Source organism: Haliotis rufescens, unplaced genomic scaffold (genome assembly GCF_023055435.1).
Source record: "Haliotis rufescens isolate VD_foot unplaced genomic scaffold, xgHalRufe1.0.p SCAF_3, whole genome shotgun sequence".
Taxonomy (NCBI): domain Eukaryota; kingdom Metazoa; phylum Mollusca; class Gastropoda; order Lepetellida; family Haliotidae; genus Haliotis; species Haliotis rufescens.
The window spans coordinates 20,747,332-20,771,505 of NW_025964001.1; the positions used below are offsets into that span (position 1 = coordinate 20,747,332).

At 39.3% G+C, this 24,174-nt stretch overlaps 1 protein-coding gene across 1 annotated transcript in view; it reads right to left on the reverse strand.

The window, feature by feature from the left end:
* Positions 1 to 8,768: 8,768 nt before the first annotated feature.
* The window catches only part of LOC124137073 (mitochondrial import inner membrane translocase subunit TIM50-like), a 43,991-nt gene continuing 28,585 nt past the window's right edge, over positions 8,769 to 24,174 (reverse strand). Inside the window, exons 9-10 of the mRNA XM_046503219.2 lie at positions 14,445 to 14,548; positions 8,769 to 11,672 (exon numbers count right to left, since the gene is read on the reverse strand). Of these exons, the coding sequence (XP_046359175.1) occupies positions 11,586 to 11,672; positions 14,445 to 14,548 (191 nt within the window). The 3' untranslated portion in view covers positions 8,769 to 11,585. The remainder of the gene's footprint in view (positions 11,673 to 14,444; positions 14,549 to 24,174) is intronic.

The window sequence follows — 24,174 nt, forward strand, 5'->3', positions numbered from 1 at the left end:
GTGCTGTGTGCTTGTCATTGTTTAACCTGATGTAACCTATTGTCTTGAAGTTTATCAAATTTATCTTACCTCATTGGTCAGTATTTTTAGATCTTATGATCTAGATAAAATTCTTGGTATACTATATCCCACTTGAGAGGAAATAAACATTTCTGAGTGGGTGAATAAATGCCTTATACCCCACCTTGAAGAAAACAGGCTACACATGGATTTCTGAGCATGAAAATATCTTATATCCACTACGAAGAAAAAAGCTGCATGTTCCTTCTTTCATTAACAGAGGAATCTGTAAGTCAATTTAGAAAAAAAAGAATCTTGACTAGTAATTTATTTTATACTGTGTAAGCAATTGCTGTTCAGTATGGACAATAATATTTGATTTTGTCTTGTAAAATATCTCATATTAATATCAGTTTTATGAATATCCTGTTGGTCCAGATTGTAATCAAAGAGTTATCGTTCCTTGCATGCTATGCATGCTACCATGGTTGCAAACAAACTTTCTGCCCATTGAAAAAAAACAGAAGCCTGCTGACCTTTTCATTTTAATAATAATCATCTTTTTTCATGTCTTTCTACATCTTGAATCAAGGAATTATAGATTTATGTTGAATGTCAAACATCCTGTAAATTGTTGTCCTTTTTATCTTTGTTAACACATAAATATCCAGCACTACAAGAATATCAAGTTAACTGTTCAGTCAATGTGGAGAAAGTTCATGTATTTTATCATGGTTTTGTATTCATGTACTTTTTGTCACCATTTTTGCATCAATTTTTGTTCATAATAGGTCGTGAGTATTTATGCAGATAATATTGGATTGTCAATGCTGACTATGTGGCTGTCTTTGTTGACATCTTTGACTGTTTACTACATATCCAGATGTCAGCTACAGTGACATGGCACTCTTTTTCAAAATTGGGATTGAGATTTGAAAAGGTTACTTATATTGAAAAGTACTGGTATGCAGTAAAAACTATTCTGGCATCAAATCCCATTTAACATCATTTTTCAACTTCAGATGAAGCACTAACATCACTGACATGGAACAGACATGAATTAATTTCTTTTCAGTGGAGCATTTCTCTTCAAAATATCAGGTAAGACAAACAATAGCCATCCCATTCTCCTATGAGGCAGAAATACTGTCAACATTCTACTCAGACAGAAAGACAGACAATTTTAGTCAGTAAAAGGCCTTGATCATGCATGGGCATATTACCGTATTTGACATAATAAGCGCCATGCTCTAATAAGCCTCCAGGGCAATATTTGCTAATATATTGGCTAGTGAAAATCCCAATTAGCACAAATTTATTTGTGTATAATACGCACTCGTGTGTTATATGCACCCTAAATTAAGGGCAATTATATTCTGGAAAAATATATCTGTCATATATAAACATTTCAGGCTGTCAGCATAAACCACAAAATTTACGATCTTTCAACTCTTTCACCAAAATATTATTGTAATAAGAGCCCCTTATTTCTAATTTTGAGAGCGCCCTGGGCACTTATTATGTCGAATACGGTAATATCAATGCTCTTATTCTGCACAATAGAAATCACATTATTAATTGTAGGCTATTATAAAAATATTACATATATTTCATCACATAGATGAAGTGGATACAGATGAGATGGTTATTTTTTTCTAAGTTTGAATTTTTTTTGAAAACATAATAAAAAAATATTTTACTAATCATGAGTATTTTTTCTAATGGCAGCAGCAGCAACAGCATCCCTACCCCATCTGTAATCAATACACATGGACATTATACACACAGAAAAAGATAACCATCACTTTGATGGAGGAAATTCTGTAGTTAGGCACAGCGGAAATATCATGGAAAAGCTTTTTGTGAAAATTAACTTGAATCACTTTTGTTGGAGAAATAATCACCTGAATGCAGTTAATAGCACTTAAGTTGACACATGTGAAACATTTGCAGCCGTTATGAGGATTTGACGAACTGTTACATCAGCCATGCGTTAGTTAAGGTATTAACATTAGGTGTTTTCATATTGGTGGGTGTTATTGAGTATTCATGCATCAAATCCCGATAACACCCACAGATCTTCTATTACGTAATGGTTATCGACCTTGTAAATACAAAATGTTGAAGGTTATTTTCCGATGGCACTCTCTTACTCTGCATACGCCATTGCCGTGTTAAATGCATGACGTCACTCTAGAATACTCTGATGTCATGAAACAATGAAAGAATGCTGTGAAAAGTCAACTAAATCTAAGTTTTTCTGATAGATATTAATCAAACACAATATATGCTACTCCCGATTCATTCATGTTCATTTCCTTCTTTTGGTGTGGTGTATGTTCTGTATGTTCTGTGTCCAACCATGTTAGATTACCGGGGTAACTATGATAATATGAAAGAATCGGGTGATCTTTTAACTTCTTTTGAGTAGTATATTGTGAATGTTATATTCATGTCGTCATGCTGATTGTCATGTTCTTCAAGTTGTAAACATAATAGTTGTCAAGAACTCATACCCAGTGAAATGTTGGGGAGATTTCTGGGCTTTGAACACAAGTTACTGGTACTGTTTTTCAACCAACCACTGTGAGTGGTACATTCAACGTAATTTATCCAGCAGTGGAGTGTGTGGCATTGAGGGTAAAGGCCTCGATCTCACCTTCCATGTGAAATATGTTAAATTCATTGGTCAGTGACATTTTGATAAAATATTGTGTATCCCTCATCTCTCCTTGCAGCAAACTGGTGTTGCATGATATGTATTAAGTGACTTTGATCTATGTGTCATATGCTTCACAAATGCTTCACCTGTGGTGAATGACAAACATAGCGGTAAGATAAATTTGTTGTGTACCCATCCCTGGGGGAATAACAAACCATATTTCCCTCATGACAAACCTGCAGCTGACAAAACTACACTTCAAATTGTGGTAAATCTCAAACATGGTGGTAGGATATATTTGTTGTGTGCTTATTCTTGGGGTATATAAACCATAGTTCCCTCATGACAAACCTACAATTCACAAATGCTTCACTTCAAATTGTAGTAACGGTATTTAAAATAACAAACATGGTAGGATATATTTGTTGTGTGCTTATTCTTGGGGTATATCAACCATAGTTCCCTCATGACCAACCTACAATTCACAAATGCTTCACTTCAAATTGTAGTATTTAAAATATAAAACGTGGTGGTTTGTTGTATGCTTTTTCTTGGGGGAATAGAAAAGGTACTGCCCACCCAGTGGCTCAGGAACTATTCTAACCCAAATCCTACGTCAAGGTCATCGGTATTTTCTGATTTGTTGAAACAGACAAATAAATGCATTATGGATTTGTACATATGTTAACTCCACCCATGAAGATCCAGAGTAGAATAGGTCTTCAGCAACTAACAGGATTGGGTGGTCAGGCTCACTGACTTGGTTCATCACATAATCCCAATTGCGTGGATTGTTGCTCATGATGTCAATCACTGGATTGTCCGGTCAAGACTCGATTATTTACAGACTGCCATCATATTGCTGGAATATTGCTGAGTGCGGCATTAAACAACAAACAAACTAGTCAGCTCGATATATTACATAAGACAGGTGGACATATATTACAAGATAGGTGGACATATTTTACTAGACATTTGGGCATATTTTACAGGACAGTTGGACATATTTTACTGGACAGTTGGACATATTTTACTAGTCAGTTAGACATATTTTACCAGTCAGTTGGACATATTTTACTAGTCAGTTGGACATATTTTACCAGTCAGTTGGACATATGTTACTAGTCAGTTGGACATATTTTACTAGTCAGTTAGACATATTTTACCAGTCAGTTGGACATATTTTACTAGTCAGTTGGACATATTTTACCAGTCAGTTGGACATATGTTACTAGTCAGTTGGACATATTTTACTGGACAGTTGGACATATTTTACTGGACAGTTGGACATATTTTACCAGTTAGTTGGACATATTTTACTAGTCAGCTGGACATATTTTACTAGTCAGTTGGACATATTTTACTAGTCAGTTGGACATATTTTATTAGTCAGTTGGGCAGATATTACCAGACAGGTGGACATATTTTACTAGATATTTGGGCATATATTACTAGACGGTTGGACATATGTTACTGGTCAGTTGGACATATTTTACTAGAAAGTTTGACACATATTACAAGACAGTTAGACGTAAATGACCAGACTGACAGGTTAGGAATGTTGAATGATGACTAATCCAACTAAACCAACTGGCAGCAAGTTGATACTGATACAGTCAAATGTTGCAGGTGGACACCCAACCATGTATGATCAACACCATGTCTCCGCCAAATGAATCCTGTCTTTGGCACCTTTCACAAATAAGCATGGAGTAAACTATGGAGTGTTCAGCTCATAGCTTGCTGGGGCGGTCGGGTAGCCTAGTGGTTAAAGCATTCGCTCGTCACGCCTAAGACCCGGGTTCGATTCCCGACATGGGTACAATGTGTGAAGCCCATTTCTGGTGTCCCCCGCCGTGATATTGCTGGAATATTGCTAAAAGCGGCGTAAAACCATACTCACGCACTCCCTCACTCATAGCTTGCTGATCGTGGCACTAGAGTAGTGGATGTTTAGCATGTATGTTACCAACAATGAGGTGGGGTGAGGTGAAATGGGGTTTAACGTCGCGTCCGAAATTATTGCACTTGTGTGTGTGTGTGGTTGCTTGTACTAGACAGGAATGGTGCCGATATAAAGATTTATAGTGCTAGCCCACTGAGATACCATGCCGCAGTTTTACATGAATACCCCACTCAGACACAGTATACTGACTCCGAGCCGACCAGTCCTTGTTTTAGACCCTCAATGCCGAGCGCCAGACAGGGTAACAACAAGTACCATCTTTTAACGTCTTTTGGTATGACGCAGCCAGGAATTGAACCCCGGACGGACACTCCACCACTAGACCACCGAGCCGGTCTTCCCAATGATGGGGGGCACGGGTGGCCCAGTCGTCTAAGGCGCCCGATTCGCTGTGCAGAGTTGCGTCCCTTGGGTACGCCAGAAACCTATGATTGTGGGTTGGAATCCCGATTATGTTTCTAGGTTTGTCAGCACCATACCCGTGCTCGTGGGTTTCACCGAAGTGGTAAACGTCTGAGACCTGCATCATTTCGGGCTCTCCTCCCACATTAAGCTGACACGCCGCGATATAACTGGAATACTGTTAAAAGCGGCGTTGAACCGAACTCACTCACTCACTCACTTCCCAATGATGAAGAGACTAAAATGTGTGCCAGAGGTTCTGATCATGGGCCCTGTTCCAGAACATGATCTTAGCACTAGGATGATCTTAACTTCCATACTTCAACATAGACTTATGACAGTCGTAGCGCTGAGGTCGTTTTGTGGAACAGGGCCCTGTCCTTAAAATGGCCACCACAATGGACAACTTATCAGAGTGAGTGAGTATGGTTTTACACTGCATTTAGCAATATTCCAGCAATATCACAGCGGGGGACACCAGAAATGAGCTTCACACATTGTAGCCATGTTGGGAATCGAACCTGGGTCTTCAGCATGATGAGCAAACATTTTAATCACTAGACTACCCCACTGCCCCTGACAACTTATCAGACATTTTGGCAGCCAATAACTTGAAATTGGCTTTATGAAGTGGAGCTTACATGTGTGTCCACTCTTTGGGTGCTCCTTAACATTCTATTCTTTTGTGATCTCTTATGCCTTTTTAAGGTACAGTATATTAGTTTGTTCCGTATCATTTGACTCACTTGGGGCTTTCCTCCCACATTAAGCTGACATGCCGCGATATGACTGGAATACTGTTAAAAGCGGCGTTAAACCCAACTCACTCACTCACTCACTCACGTATCATTTGACAGTTGTTTTAATAAATATATTATCCACAAAATAATTGTTGTTGCTTAACACTATCTGAGGAGTATATATTTCTGTATATTTGAAAAAAAACAACTATATTTCTACATGTGTATTGAAAAAATGATTTCACAAAGTTAGAAGAATGCCAATCGTTCTCCATTGTCAGCTTTTCTCATTTTACATTTTCTCGGCTGTTCATGCTTTGCAGTCCCTTTGAGTTTCAGCGTTTGATAACAGTATTGATGTGGATCATATGAAACAGTGACTGCTGTTGTCTATGACTGCAGCAGAGGTTAATTCTCACCGGTCTTCAAAACAGACATCTTGACGACACACTTCCTCCTTTGTTTGTTGACTGCAACACAACACTGCCATCTCCCACGCAGGTTTTGCATAACCTTTCGCTTCTTTATTCCAACCAGAATTGGCTATATATGGATGTTTTTAATTTACTTAGGAGACGGCGCATGAAATACTAAATGGGGAGTTGTTTGATGAGGTGGAATGATCAATATGTCGGGGGCACAGTGTCCTCCTACCTGTCCGACAGGTAAGTGCTACCTGTAATGACAACTGACATTAAGAGTGCTGATAGTGCATAGTTGTGATTTAATCATTCCCAGTTTAGCTTTTTGATTTCATGTTGTATTGCGAGGGAGAAAATGGAATTTAATGCAGCAATTTTTTGCCATTAAAGACAATCTGCTGCTTGTAGTTGAAACCTGTTTATAACTTGGTGCAACCAAGGTGATGTCAGATACAAACACACCCAACTGGTGTTCGCAGCTCCCAGTGGAATAAAAAAGATGAGTTACCATGCAAGCATCACTGTGTATGAATTCAACCAATGAAACAAAATTCACTTGATTTTGATTTGGCCAAAAGAATTCTCACATATAGTTAATATATTTTGTCCATAAAGACTGTCATACTGCTCATAATACTTGCGAGTATGTTTACATGAAACTGTTGTATTCAATAATTTTGTGATCTTTGCAAGTAAAGTAAAAAATCCAATTATACCATTTTCTTGAATATCATTAAAACCACACCCATGAAGATCCGGGTAAGAATTGGTCTTCAGCAACCCAGGCTTGCCGTAAGAGGCAACTATACTTGTCGAAAAAGGCGACTAGCATAATCGGGTGGTAAGGGTCGCTAGTGAGTGAGTTGAGTTTAACGCCGCTTTTAACAGTATTCCAGTTATATCACGGCTTGTCAGCATAATGTGGGAGGAAAGCCCGAAGTGATGTAGGTCTCAGATGTTTACCACTTTGGTGAAACCCACGAGCATGGGTATGGTGCTGACAAACCTAGAAACATAATTGGGGCGAATCGGGATTCAAGCCCACAATCATAGGTTTCTGGCGTGCCCAAGGGACACAACTCTGCACAGCGAATCGCGGAGCCTTAGACACCTGGGCCACCCGTTTCCCCAATCCCGTTAGTTGCCTCTTACGACAAGCATAGTCGCCTTTTACAGCTGAACCCCACCCCTAAGGTGGACTGACCGAGGGTCCTTGTTTTTCCATACTGACCTCGTCAAGAGTAATCATTCGTTTTTGTTATACCAAAAATCAGCTTAAAGTTTATGAAGCCTATAAACCCTCCTATGCTTCAGTACAGCAACTTAGCTGAGAGCTGTGAAATGTTAGTACCAGACGCCATCTGGTTTTATAGCAGATGAGTCAATATTCATCACGTGACATGTCAATACTGATCATGTGATGAGTCAATAATCGAGTTCAGTCTGTGTTGGGGGTCTACATTGAAATGTATTGTTTTGTCACGTGGTATGGATTAACCAATGGAATTGCAACATTCTTGACAGTTCCAACAATTCATGATGTTACCCTTATGTTCACAGTGGACATATGTTTAAAATTAATTCAGTTATCCTTATCTGTGACCAAATGGTAAATCGCAAAGAACAATGAAAAAGAACGAAGCACTGTTTATTTCATGATAAAACATTATTCTATCATGACGTCATTTCTGGAGATTCGAATAAAATTCGCAACTTGATGTCATATCTTGGAGGGTGTTGTTTTAGAGAGGGAAGTGCCTTATAAGACGTTTCCCATAGGAAAAGCATATAAAAGCAGTGGCCGGACAATCGCATCCAAATGTGGGAGAGATATGACAATCAGTATTGGGAGAAAAGCTACAGATAATCAACATGAGGATTGTGAGAATATGCGGAAAATACAAAACTTAACACACCTGTTGGTAAAATGTACTTGTCAGACATTTCTGAGGTCTGATTCTATTCAGGGAGTCATCATTATTAAAATGTGGGTAAACATTTTTAAAGCTTGTAGATTTGTATCAACATCCTTAAAGAGGCTGTACATAATGTTGATATCTCATATAAGATATAAACAACTTGTGGGAGTTGTTTATCGTACAATAAAACACTGCAGGGAGAACAAACCTTGAGGGCCACACCTCTTATACCATTAGCGCCTTTTTAGAGGTGGTCATCAAGGGACTGGAAGTTCTGGCCCAAATATACTACTAAAAATAAGTTAAGGACTACCCATATCTTTCATATTACTGTACTATAGTTAATCTGCAATGGAAGATATCACTATAGTTAATGTGTCATGCCACGACAGGTTAACTATAGTAAAATGAAAGAATCAGGTGTTCCTTCACTTAATGTGCGTAGCATACATCACAATGGAATTCACTTTCTGCACATATCAGCAGTACAACTTCTTCACTGAATGTGCATGTACCTCCTTAGCAATTGTATTTGAGTAGAACATTGTGGTACAGTGTCTTTGTTACACCAGACTCCATGGCAACGATTACCTGGTGCAATGTGACCGTTACCTGTATGTAACGATTTCTTCCAAGTCAAATAAACAACAATAAACATGTTCTACAAATTGTTTTTATTTTCTATCTTAGTAGTCATTCATAAACATTTCATCACAGGCAGTAATCAGTCAATATATGTACATACATACATACACACATAGCACTCTGTTAAACAACTAAATATCTATTACATATACCGGAACTAAACAATGAGTCATCACCTCTGACCTCATCCACACAACATAGAGGCTGTCCTACCATAGGTGAACACCTACCTGCCTACTGCAAATGATGCCGAATGCCAAGTTGGGGGTGGTCAACTCCAAAGGTTATTGGCACAGGCTGAGTATCCATGCTGCTGTGTTCCAATACAAGGGCGAACAGATACCTGGTTGATGGTGTGTGATACTTGAACTGAATGTCAGGAAGTTACTAAATTCAACCAATTTCATGACAAAGTGTATCAACTATCATTATGACGTGAGTGAGTGAGTTGGGGTTAATGCCGCTTTTAACAGTATTCCAGTTATATCGCAGCATATCAGCTTAATATGGGAGGAAAGCCTGAAGTGATGCAGGTCTCAGACGTTTACCACTTCAGTGAAATCCACGAGCACGGGTATGGTGCTGACAAACCTAGAAACATAATCGGGCGAACCCGGATTCGAACCCACAATCATAGGTTTCTGGCGTGCCCAAGGGACGCAAGCATTATTACTGGTCACCCTACACTTATGTCATTAGACAATACAAATCACAATGCAGAAATTCTAGGAGATTTTGGCATTTCAGGTGCTTGGGCAGCGGTAGAAACTAACAGTTTTAGTCCACTAGTCCCTATAATGATAACATATAGCAAAACCCTTAAAAATGGCAAATTCCTGCTACTTCTTAAGGTATAACTATTTGGCAGTTTACAAGGACTACAGGACTAGTGCCAGTTTCTACCGTTGTTGGGTAACCCTTTGTTAAGACGTGCACTATTACATCTATATGGTAAGTACATCAGGGTAAGTTTTACCTTCATTTACACTTTCAAGAGTTCAAAATGTTTGTTTGTTGTTTAATGCCGCACTCAGCAATATTCCAGCTATATGACGGCGGTCTGTAAGTAATCGAGTCTGGACCAGACAATCCAGTGATTGACAATATAAGCATCGATCCACGCATTTAGGATTATATGATGAACCAAGTCAGCGAGCCTGACCACCCGATCCCGTTAGTATGAATTCCAAGACAACTGGGAACTCAACACATTTGGGTTAAAAAAGTGACAAATATAATAGAGTTTGCCAGGACCTGACATTGAATTCAACACAACCGAGGATTCAATACATCTGAGTTCGAGACAACAGGATGCGACTGTTGTTGTCTCTGACTGCTTGTCATGAGGGTTACAACTGAATTTGGTGATGAGACCTGCTGACTTTACTGGTTTTGTATAATCATTCACGGACACTGGTCTCCCTTGTCCTGACTAAATTATTATGATTCTAACATTTAAAACCTCTGCCTTACTTTATCGGTTCCAAATCTTAAGACAAAATGTTTATCACCTCGGCCAAATGAGAATGTGCAAAGCTATTGAGGAAAAAATGGCAGTCGTACCATTACAAGGACATGGAGAAATGGTATCACACAAAATGAATGTGAGGAACAGAACCGCAAACAAGTGTGTGAGAGCAGTTGTGACCCGCCCCGCATTCCCACCAACGTCAGAAGCAAGACTACAAGAAGGGGCATGATGATGCCAGCATTATAGTTGATTTAACAAAATAATATAAAAATTCACATTGATAGATATTGTTCAAAACAATACATTCAAATTTTATACATAAAAGGTTGCAATCCACTAACTTTCGTGATGTTTGCATACTGACAAGATCTTTATCTGGGATTCGAACTACAACCAGCGGATCCTATCATACCAAGGGATACAACTCTGCATCCAGTTCCACAACCTTGGTGGCAAAGATGGTCCAGTCTATTTCACAACTGTTGTGAAACCAACTTTATGCTGGAACCAGTGTTTTGTATTATGATATATTTCCAGAAAAAAATTGTTTTATTTCTTGAAAACATCATTAACGGCCTACAAATCTGCTGTTGATGCTAGGGACGACTACTGGGGCTATTTTTACAATTGCAATTGTATTGCAATAGTACTGAGATAGTATTAAACCACCTTTTAGGCTTGATAATTATATTAATCAATGTGATAGAAATAAATAAAGTATTGTCGACAATGTCAAAGTCGGCCATTTACCTCCCTGTCTCTACTAAAACCCAAAGGAAGTAACTCTAATATTAAGTTGTTTTAATTGTTGCTAAGTAACACAGGACACATCTAAAATTCATGTGTAAAAAGTGAGTCTTCTCAGCATATTTATGTTTTATTCATAACTTATTGTGACTATTGAAACTATTGATTGTTATGCATACCATCAACAATTCTTTTGGCTTCTTAAATTTCTATCGATATAGTACAATTGTAGGGCAAACAATTGCAAAACATCAAAAGTTTGATATATATCGTTACACTTTTAGTTCATGCAATGCTGATATGATTAAGTAACACAGTAAGTACTGAATAATCTGAGACAGAAGTATGTGATGTATGGAAGTAACTCCCCAAGAGAAGACCACCCTTACTAACGCTCCTTCAGCCAATGAATTTATTTGACATCCGACACAATAATTTAGAAAATGGCAGCAGACTCAAGTTCCCAGTTGATCCTGCCATCAATTCATGCACACCTTGAACACTTCCTGTATTTATAACTCCTTCACACATTTGATATATAATATTCATCCTGGTAGTAATAGTGCTGCAGCAATATCCTTTGATGTGATTGGCTTATATCATCCACATCATCATCTACGGAATGGATTCAGGCCCCAAGACCCCACTTTCTTCTTTTGTTGATCCTGCTGAATCATCAGTTGTTTTTCTTGCTCTGCCTGAAAACAAAATAGAAATGTGGCAAATAACCTTTATTACAATTTAAATTGCTACATATTAAACCGAAACCAAGGATAGTTGCAGCACTCTTACATGTCAGTGAGTGAGTTAGTGAGTTGGGTTTAACGCCGCTTTTAACAGTATTCCAGTTATATCACGGCGTGTCGGCTTAATTTTGGAGGAAAGCCCGAAGTGATGCAGGACTCAGACGTTTACCACTTCGGTGAAACCTACGAGCACGGGTATGATGCTGACAAACCTAGAAACATAATTGGGGCGAACCGGGATTCCAACCCACAATCATAGGTTTCTGGCGTGCCCAAGGGACGCAACTCTGCACAGCGAATCGCGGCGCCTTAGACGACTGGGCCACCCGTGCCCCCCTCTTACATGTCAGATCTCATGTCCAGGTGTAGTGTTTCTGTAAGATACCTGTTGTCCATGTCATGTTGTCAGAATTTTGATACATTATTCAACAAGCTGAAAGAAGGTTGATATACTGTAGTCAAAGTAACCGTACATTATTCACAATGGTTGGACAAATCTATTTCTTGTTTCACAGGAGACTGCCTAATAAAAAAACATGGGTCTTTTGTGATGGAATTTGATATTTATGTAACCAACAACTTTGCATCTTTATTTAAAAAACTGTCATAATAATGCATAATACACCTTTGTGACTTGTCATGCTTCTTTTTGATCACACACAAATCCCCACCCTTGAACAACCAAACACCAAGACATCCTCAACATTAAAACAGCATCGTTCAACAAGTCCTTCACTAGTAAATGATTTATTTCACGTTTAGTTTCACGTCCTAACAAAATAAATGACATAATCTGTCTCCATTGGCTGATAACCTTTGTTGTTCTTTAACATTTTACACCATGTTTCTTAGCAATAACTTTCTATTGTCCCAAAGCGTGGACAGCATTTAACAAGTTGCTTCAGTTGCTACAGATCTTGTAAATGCCTCCGTGAAGAACTTGAAGGTACAGGGTGGTGAGAAGGAGATTACATGACAGGGTTTATCGCAACTGGATAAATCACAAAGGCACACGACTGATTTATGTTATGACAAACCTTTAGGAAGTATTATAAACAGCTCTACAAGCCCTGTGTCAGACAGCAGCAGCTGGAAGACCGCCTTCAATGGCCACCTTACTCTGGCAATACTTCCCTACCTGATTTATTAGGTAATACTATGAAGTCATCAAGAGTTGCAATAAATATTGGGTAGCAAGTTCTTTTCTACATAAAGGATGCTCTGGAAACAATTATTTGTTACCTTTCTAACAGTTTTTCTGGTGAATTTTCATACAACATGTTTTGGAGAAGGAATGGATTCTTGATACACTCGATGAGCCCAACTAATTTATTACCACTTCAGCAAGATAAACACACAAAGATAGCTCCACAACATTACACATCTTAGCCCAGAAAACCTGCAGGAATCGCTGAATACCTCCATTACTACCAACAGTAGGGGTGCGGGGTGTTACCAGTCTTCCGCTAAATTGCAACCAAAAATGTCTGTGAATACATATCATGATAAACATCATGATACCAATCGCCCTAAACTGGTTTTCACGATACAGTCTAATCACTTGAGGAGTTTCCATTAAAGGTTGTATATAGCACTGGTAATTGTTGAGAATAAACTAAATTTATAATAAACCCGACCCCGATTTCCAGGCTCTGCTGAACAACGTGGATAAGCATCTATTTGGAAACATTTGGCTTAAGAAATCATCTCGGTAAAATCGTTACAAAGCAGAAGTTGAATATACTGCAAACCGTATCGCAATACAGCACGTTGTATTGCAACAACATATTGCAATAAGGAATTTCTGCCACTATCCACCCCTAAACAACAGTACAGAAGCTTTCCACACAATAATGTCTTCATGGAATACAATTCTGTCTGTAGTCAAAGGTAGTAGTAAAACAACCCATACTGTAAACAGTACATCAGCCATATCTTGGAATGTCAGGTTAGTAGGGCAGGACACATAGTTAAGTCAATACAATACTTTTTAACTTATAATTCTGACAGATAAAGGATCATAATTGAGAAGATTCTGGGATTTGAAGCCATGATCAGCAGATCCTAATGTGTCTAAGGGACACAACTCTCAAGTTAGTTCAAACACATGACAAATGTTAGTTGAAATATTGGTCTTGTCCCATCAAATGGAGAGGAGGGATATCTACATGACCTAAGGACGAAGAGAGTGAGGTAGATTTAATGCTGCTTTGAACAGTATTCCACTTATATCACAGAGTGTCAGCTTGATGTGGAGGAAAGCTTGAATAGAAGCAGGTCTTAAATGCTTACCACTTTGCCGAAACACATAACTAAGCACAGGTATGATGCTGACATAACTAGAAATATAATCCGGGCAAACCGGCATTAAAACCCTTGATCAGCAGAGGTAATGTGCAGTGCCGTAGCCAGCCGGGGGGGCCCTGCCCCTGGATATTTTTTTTATAGAAAACAGTTTTATTTGAATAAAGTTTGGGACAAGTGATACTGTACAAACATTTGTAACTACGGCCTTAATGTGTCTCAGGATCACACCTATAATGTTACAAATGTTACTGTTAGTGTGTTATTGCCTCATCAGATGCAAAGGAGAACACCTACAAGACCTAAGGATGAAGAACATGCAACACATTTTACCTAGGGGAATTAAACCAGGTAATTCTTCATAACAAGCAAACACACCAACTACTGCGCCACCCTAGCTGAAGAAGTGGAGGATGTTACCTGTAGTTTCCTCTGGTTCTCCTTGAACATCTCGAGGGGGTTGTCAAACTGGCTGTAGTACTCCATCACAGGACGGATGTCTTCTACACCACTTGAAGCCAGTGCTGAAACATACCATACACTGTACACATCCACATCTTCCTAACGGTCTCAATGTCTTTTGTGAGTGAGTAAGTTGGGGTTAACGCTGCTTTGAACAGTATTTCAGTTATAACACAGCAAGTCAGTCAGTAGGTCTTAGGTGTGATCCACTTGGATGAAACCCACCAGCATGGGTATGGTGCTGATCAACCAAGTCAGCGAGCCTGACCACCCGATCCGGTTAGTATCAGGACGGATCATGTTTCCTACTGATGACCCCGTGGGTATTCTGAGACAGAGTCATGAGTGAGTGAGTGAGAGTATGGTTTTACGCTGCTTTTAGCAATATCACGGCGGGGGACACCAGAAATGGGCTTCACACATTGTACCCATGTCGGGAATCGAACCCGGGTCTTTGGCGTGACGAGGGAACGCTTTAACCACTAGGCTACCCGACCACCCCCTGATAAACCTAGAAACAAGCAGGGCTAGCCAGGATATGAACCCACCTTCACAGGTTTCTGGCATGCTAAATGAACGATTCCCTGCACAACAAAATACAGCAGACTTTGGACGACAGGGCCACCCGTGCCCCCATCTTAATATTATGATAAATAGTGCTGAAATGTACCTTGCACATCTACAAACACGTCTCCTCAGCCATTTCATGTCTTTATTGTTATAAATCATTTTGACACGGCTTGTATTCCCTATACAGTCACCTCTTACAAAGGATAGGATAATTGGGATTTCTCCCCTCTTCACTGCAAAGACTGGGGATTGAGTTATGTTTAAAATGTAGCATGGCTATCTTAAAGAGGTCTTTATTTCTCTATTACAACCAGCAGAGGAGGAAATTCCCAATCAACTGTCCTCATGCATATCTGAGCTGAAATCGTGCAATGTCTATAGTTTAAATGGTGCCTTGATACGTGAGGAACAACTGAAGTGCAGTATCTTAAGCTTACCTGGTCAAATGGTCAATCGACGTCTAATTTTAAAGGACAAAAATAGAAACGTTGAGATGCACATACCCAGCTACTTTCAATTACCGTATTCGACGTAATAAGCGCCCCGCTCTAATAAGCGCCCACGGTGACATTTGCTGATATATTGGCTTGTGAACAATCCCAATTAGCACCCCTTCAGATTGATCAATGTACACGACTAATTTATTCGCGTATAATACGCACCCTTAAATATGAGCAATAAAATTCTGGAAAAATATATCTGTCGTACATAAACATTTCAGGCTGTCAGCATAACCATGAAATTTATCTTTCAACTCTGTTTTTTTTCACCAAAATAATATTCTAATCAGAGCCCCCTATTTCTAATTTTGAGAGCGCCCTGGGCGCTTATTACGTCGAATACGGTATACAGATTCTGTATTCATTGAGTAAATCTGTCTGTCTGGCTGTCTGTGAGTAGGTAATTGATGAATTTTGTCAATGAAAACACAGTTGTCAGGGTATAATTTAGTTTATGTCCTTTGACCATGCTGTCAAATTCTCTAAACTGCTGGTGTATAGTACAACAGCTATGGGGAGGAGCGTGTTCGCTCGTCATCGCCAGAGGTCAAGTGTGAGGTTTGCTGATGACATTGATTAAGAATGGGGAAATGTTAACTCAAAGAACATGTCCTTTCTTTCTCATGTACAATACAATGATACTACAATTTCCTCAATGATGTTTACATGTGTTAAATACGTTTTTTGTTAATACAGAAGCTACATGACCTACTCAAGTCCTTCTTGCGCACCAGTTTTCTAGTAAACCATAGGAAGGTGAGGTTTCTAAAGAGAAAGATGAAGAGCTCTAAGAAATTGTGTGCTTAAAGTATTTGTTTTCCTCCTCACAAAATTACCTTTCTAGAGATCTGTTAAAACAGAATGATAAGCAGTTTCAAGAATTCACCAGAACCAAGGGCTCGATGAGTTTTGTCATACTCTATCCATCAGTTACCTTTCAGCTTCTTCTTACTGAGCCTGCTGAGTGAGTGAGTATTCCAGCAATATCATGGTGGGGGACACCAGAAATAGGCTTCACACATTGTACCCATGTCGGGAATCGAACCCGGGTCTTCTGCGTGACAAGCGAACGCTCTAACCACTAGGCTACCCGACCGCCCCCTCAGCCTGCTTGAAGGGGCAAGTAGAACTTATTTTAATAAAACTGTCAGCAAAATTGCCAAGCTTTTTTTTTGTTGAAAATTATAGAATTGAAATGTTTGGCAGACTCAAACCAAGTGACAATATTGTACCAGGGCACTCTTGCCCACCATGTACATTCAAAGAGTAACTGGAGTGTTATTAACAGTGGAGTCTAATACTAAACGATTATGTCTTAAACATTTTCCACAATGGAATATTTTGTAAGTTAAAACAACTCATTCTTTCAATTCCATATGGTGAACAAATTCAAGTCACATTATGGCCCAATTCATCTTCATAAAGTTTCAGCTGTTCGAGGTTTCATGGAAGATTCTTGAGGATTTTTAAAATTTGAATCTTACTAATATTTTATACTGTATAAATATACTGTATTTAATTTACCATGTTTACTGTTTACAAACCATATACAAGTTTAGGACTACCAGACCGTGGCGTTTTTAATAGGAAACTCTTAAAGATACTTTACAATTTAAAAAAAAATCATTTAAAAACACCAACTATTTTTCCCCCATGCAATATAATCCTCATCAATGGGAAAACACCAACTATTTTTCCCCCATGAAATATAATCCTAATCAATGGGAAAACACCAACTATTTTTCCCTCCATGAAATATAATCCTAATCAATGGGAAAACACCAACTATTTTTCCCTCCATGAAATATAATCCTAATCAATTGGAAAACACCAACTATTTCCCCCCCCGAAATATAATCCTACTCAATGGGAAAACACCAACTATTTTTCCCTCCATGCAATATAATCCTAATCAATGGGAAAACACTAACTATTTCCCCCCCCCCCATGAAATATAATCCTAATCAATGGGAAAACACCAACTATTTTTACCCCATGAAATATAATCCTTATCAATGGGAAAACACCAACTATTTTTTCCCCCATGAAATATAATCTTAATCAATCTGGTTCATCCCTTCAGCTGGTTCAGAGATGAAGTCAGTTAAGGACGTACAGACGCTGAACACATCATAAGCTTACAGAACCATCAGTCATGGCCAGTATGCATCCTATGTACCCTGGGAATCAGTAAAAAACAACACCACAGTTATATGAAGGTTACTTAATAATCAAACGACATATCGCCTTCCAATATAAAGAATAAGAGTAACCTCCCTTTCAAGATCCAAACATCAAATTTCCAATATATATATCGATAGCAACACAATATAATGGCAGTGCTTTGCTATATCTCACATCCAGTGTCAACTGGCAATATTCCTCTACCATGGACCTATAATTAGCCTTCACAGAGTCCAGGGTTTGACTGCACCTAGGTGATGGTAGCATTCTCCCACTCCTCTCAATGCAGAGACATGCTCGGGAGGCATAACTCCTGACAACAATTGCCTTTAGCTTAGAGTCCCCCATTACATACTGTCTAGTAGTTAAATCCTGCCCTTGCAAACATAAAACTGAAGCAGTGTGTCAAACCAAGACCCAGTGTGACGTCTATTTATCAACATACTCTTGACTTACAGCTCAACACAACTATGATAACATTCATGCTAGTTCAGGGCTCCAAAGAAAAGTATTTAGACAGGACCATGTATAAAGCATGCTGCAGCCTCTCAAGCTGACCCGGCGTGTAAGACACAGGTGCTCAAAGTAACAATTGCAAGTGTTTTTTCGGTGCATCCCAAGTGCACTTCTTGCAAACCTCCACGACCCTGTCATGATAAATTGTGTCGGTGTGCATGGGAAAGTGTGTCTGTGAGGTATCACATAGACCACCTCTCACTCAACTATACGGCAGTGAGTACATGGCATAGAAACTTTGCAAAGTCAAGAAAAACGGCCTCCCTTTCCACACGCTTTCCTCATCTATCAGAAAGCCAGTGAGGATTGAAAACTTAGCAACGAATTCAGATACTGGTAACATTGCTATCAGAAAAACATTTCACCACAGATAAAGAGTTAATCATATATATCCTAATAAGAGCTTGGTATTTATTACATACAAATATATTTTGAAAGTGAAGTTTACACGATATACAGCTTTCCCTTTGGTCGAGATGTTAGTCACATGCCTGCGAAACCAACGTTCATAAGCTCATTAAATTTGTTTGTTGTTAAACGCAACACTCAGCAATATTCCAGCGGTCTGTAAATAATCGAATCTGGACCAGACAATCCAATGACTGACATCATGAGCATCAATCCGACCAATTAGGATTCAATGATACTCATCAACCAAGTCAGTGAGCCTGACCACCCGATCGGGTTAGTATCAGGACAGATCATGTTTCCTACTGATGACTCCGTGGGTATTCTGAGATAGAGTAATGCGTGAGTGATTTTAGCTTTTAGCAATATTCCAGCAATATCACGGCAGGGGACACCAGAAATGGGCTTCACACATTGTGCCCATGTCGGGGTTCGAACCTGGGTCTTCAGCGTGACGAGCGAACGCTTTAACCACTAGGCTACCCGACCGCCCCTGAGACAGAGTAGCTTGGTCATATAATGAGTCATATAATCAAAGATTTTTCTTCACCATGTTCACATTTCTATAAAAGTTCTATGCAACAAGAAAGTCAGATTTAACAATATGATTCCAGTCATATTTGTAGTAAATTGTTCTCACTGGAAAAAAATAGAACATACGTGGTTTATTTGTTTGTTTGTTGTTTAACGCCGCACCCAGCAGTTTTTCAGCGTTATGACAGCGGTCTGTAAATAATCACGTCTGAACCAGACAATCCAGTGATGGATATCATGAGCATCAATCCATGACATTGGGATACAATGACATGCATCAACCAAGTCAGCGAGTCTGACCACCTGATCCCATTATTCGCCTCTTACGACAAACATGGGTTGCTGAAGACCTATTCTGAGCATATCTTCACGAATCAGAACAAACATGAAAACATATGTCAAACAGCAGTTCTCCAAAATAGTTGCAGGTTTTGAAATAAAAAAGCAAAGTCTATGAACCTACCAGCCTGCCTATTTTGAAATAATATGTGAGTGAGCAAGTGTTTTATGCAGCTTCAAACATATTCCAGCCCTATCACTCCACTGAGGACCTCAGATAGGATTTTTACACATGTGGGGCACTGAACTCAGGGTCCTTGGTGTGAAATGTTACCAATTCAACAACACTTATTCTTGAGATCTTATCAAGATTTAGCTTGTTCAATTCTATCAAATAATTACCCTGGGGCTCTGAATAAATGACATTTTATTCTGTAAGCCAACAATATACAGTCCTCAAGTCTGTAACTGATAAACCAGCAGTGATAGCTGCCGTGTTTACTGCCGTGCATATCACAAGATTTGATAGAAATGCCACGAAGTTCGAAACTTGGCACAAGTGGCTTGATATGTGGACAGTTTGATGAGAATATTTCCAAAAACTTTCTCCTTGCTATCCTTGTTATGACTTCATCAAGAACTGCAGATTTGGAAACTCCTATCACTGTCACATCAATCCTATGTTAACATTTGTGCAATGAAGATGTTTTGTCTTACTGCTGAAGTGAAGTGTGATGGATGGCGAGAGATTTATAGTCACCTTGACAGTATGTCAGCCATATTATGACTAGGGCATTTCATATCTGAATATTGTTACATGGCAGTGTAATTTATTGTTAAGCAATGACTGTTAGTGTATTACATTGTTTCTATTGAGATTCAGTAGAAGTTCACTGCATTGTATTTGGACAATGATTAGTTTTCATTAATGTAGTACCATTTAATGTAAGCAGTGGTGAGGAAGTTATTACATTTAGTTGCTCAAATTATCTGTTCATCTGGAATAGCATGAATGGATGTCAAGCATTATGGAAACGTGGAATATTCTGTGATGTTCAAGTGACACTGACTGGTCTGGCACTGTGTAGAAAGTGCTGGAAGCTGACTATAAAAGTGGAGCTGTTCCAAGTGTGCGCAGAACATTTCCCACAAATACATTTTTGAGATCCTTAGAGTATTACCTCTGTGACTTGACACTAGAAACTGGTAATTTGACTTATTTGAAGGGATTCATCTGAGAACTTCAGATAAGTCCCAATTCCCAAAATATTTGCTGTAACCCCTAGCTGTCCTAAGGATATAAATGACGAAGTAAATAAAAAAATGTTTAACTATAAAACAAAACAACATACATTTTGGTACAGATTGCCAATGAGCAAAGTTAGACCACAACACAAAGGACCATGGGGAGTAAGAGTACCCCATGGCCCCATTCACAAAGCAATCTTAGCGCTACAGCTATCATAAGCCAATGTTAAACCATGGGAGTTACGATCATCTTAGCATTAAGATCACTTTGTGGGAAGGGCCCCAGTAGCTGCAGGTGTATACCATCCATCGCTCGTGATTGTTGGCAAGTTGAACCATCGATTGAAATCAAGAATGAACATACTTTGATTAAAAGTGAGGTGAAATTGTGTTCAATGTTACATTCGAGATTATTGTACTTCTTATAGTAATGTGTATGCACATGTGTGTGTGGCTGCTTGTACTAGTCCAGACTGATGCTGGTTTTATAGTGCTAGGCCACTGAGATACCATGCCTGAAGTTTAACATGAATACCCCACACACATTATACTGAGATGAACAGACCTTGTTTTATCCCCTTAATGCCGAGTGCATGAGCATCGATCCACACAATTGGGATACGGTGACATGCATCAACCAAGTCAGCCAGCCTGACCCCCCTATCCTGTTAATTGCCTCTTATGGCAAGCATAGTCACCCTTGACCGCAAGCATGGTATGCTGAAGACCTATTCTACCCCGGATCTTCACGGGTCTCTTTGATATGATGTGACCAGGGAATCGAACCACCGACCTTTCTCCAGGCAGACGCTCAATCCACTAGACCAATGAGGCTGTCACTGCTGAGAAGGGGATACGGACCACCAACCTTCCGCTCTCCAGGCAGATGCTGTATTCACCACACCACAGAGGCAATCAGTGTGATAACAACCTATGTACACGTGACCATTCTTTGGCTGATGTAGTCCTCCATATAATGTACACAAGCATGGATAGCCAGGGGCCATTTCTGTATCCCCTAGCAACTTGTGGATGACAAAACCATCACAGGTGATACAACAAGTACAATGTGAACGAGGAAACAAGTCAGATTTTATTATGATGACAAAAGTGAAAACCATCGTTTGAGATAAGTAATGACTTAAAAAACTCTCTTTCATCGTTCTCTTCAAGTTGTTTCTTCTGTGGCTCATAAAGCCATAAAGGAAAATAATGAACCTAACAGAGCTGAGTTTGTGTATTATCAGGGTGTGTATCAGACGCTATACACCAGTTCAAAGTGCTGTTTTTTCCCATTGTTACACAACCTGAAGCTGTCAATGGTAGAGATCAGACAGATGCATGGTGGCACCTGGAAGATAAGCATGACAGCAGTGCACTAGGATAGTCTGGCAGCAGCCCTGGTAACATCTGAATGGATGATGGTAGTGACAAGGTACACAGTCAGAGAATGGGGCCTAGTCAGCACCAGGACTTCATTCTGGTGCAGACACACCAGTTGCGGGTGTCACTGGTTTTGTTTGTTTGTTGTTTAACACCACACTCAACAATATTCCAGCTATATGACAGCAGTCTGTAAATAATCGAGTCTGGACCAGACAACCAGTGATTGATACCATGAGCATAGATCTACGCAATTGGGATATGATGACATGAATAAACCAAGTCAGCGAGCCTGACCACCCTATCCTGGTAGTCACCTCTTATGGCAAGTATGGTTGCTGATTACCTATTCTCTACCATTGGTAATCGGCCAATCACAGCTGAGAGCTGGGGCACTGACAAACACTGGTCATGATGGCCCACGATATCATGCTGATAGCTGCCAACTTTCCCAAATTACAATTAGAATTTTGTTAGATCTTTGTTACAATTGTCGTCTACAGTACAGCATACAGCTATGTGATTTCGGTTGATAATTATATCACTTAAGTTGTATTTCGACTACAGCAACATCCGATAATACCAGAGGAGTATCTTGATTGGACAGATGCAACACTATAAATAGACTTCAAACCAGTCAATAAACAAAACATGTTTGTAACAGACAGGGTGACTGTAAGGTTACATAATCATGATAATGAGGCTCTCTTTACCGGTGTCTATGAAAATTGAGTCCATGTCAATTTGTTTAGTAGATTGGCATATTATTCTTATGAATTAAGGAACAAATCACATTTTTGTATTTTAGTTGTAAATTTGTAACAAATACGAAGAATTCAGTATTCCAGTTATATCATGGCGTATCAGCTTAATATGGGAGGAAGGCCCCAAGTGATGCAAGTCTCAGACATTTACCACTTTGGTAAACCCAAATGGTGCTGACAAACCTAGAAACATAAACAGAGAGAACCGGGAATCAAACCCACAATCACAGATGACTACTGGCTGGTCCCCCCCCCCCCCCCCCCCCACACACACACACCCTTATATTATGAAACTTTACAACTATGTTTCGCCTAGGAACAAAACTCTAGAAGAAGCAGGGACATCAGCTACATGACCTGTGTGGGTGTGTGGTGTGTGATGCATGTCACCATGTAACCATGACAACTTGTCTGTTGTGCCATGCAGGTCGATGGTCACGTGTCACAATACAGTAACCATAACAACAAGTGTTGTGTGATGAAGGTTGATAGTGACATGTCGGCCTACAGTAACCATGGCAACTGGTGTGTTGCGAGATGCAGGTTGACAGTCACATGTTAGCATCCGGTAACAATGACAACTACAGTATTGCCTCTCTAAAATTCAAATTGAAAAAAATAATCACAATTACCACAGATCACTGCACAAATTGCAGCTAATGTCTCAATTTCCTTGGAATAAGAAAACCACTGGGGAATTATCAGTAATGGACACCTTAAAGAATGTGACAGGTAAAATGCCTGTCACACTTCCCTAGCATACCCAACAGTTGCCTTGCCATTAATGTGTTGCTATCAACAAACCAGGCAGGGCATGTCATGCTGCTAACTACAATCAATATTAAACAGCCCTTGGCATTCTTCCATTATTTCACTTCCGCCCACGGCCTTCTCATACTAAGCTTTATTCGGAAATCATCAGAAAATTCAGAAAGTAAACAAAACTGTCAATAACTTTCAATTGATCTGGAATCTACACTGTCAGCTCTGGCTTTCATGCAAGAAAAACTGCAAATAATTCCTACAGTTAGACAAATACATATTTTTCAGATTTTATCCCATCACAATTAACTCTGTGCAAACTGTTTGATGAGTGCATCGAAAACATCCTTCCCAGCATGCACAGGACAACACAAGCGGGGGATGCTTTCTGAGGGAAAAAAAAGTTGACATAAAAGCGGGATTGTCTGATAAATCTTCAAAGCTTCAAGTTACCAATTTCATATTTCAAAGGGGGAAGGATAAACAAGTTCTTCAGAAACAACATAATGATAATATCTTGTTAAAAGAAAACATATCTTA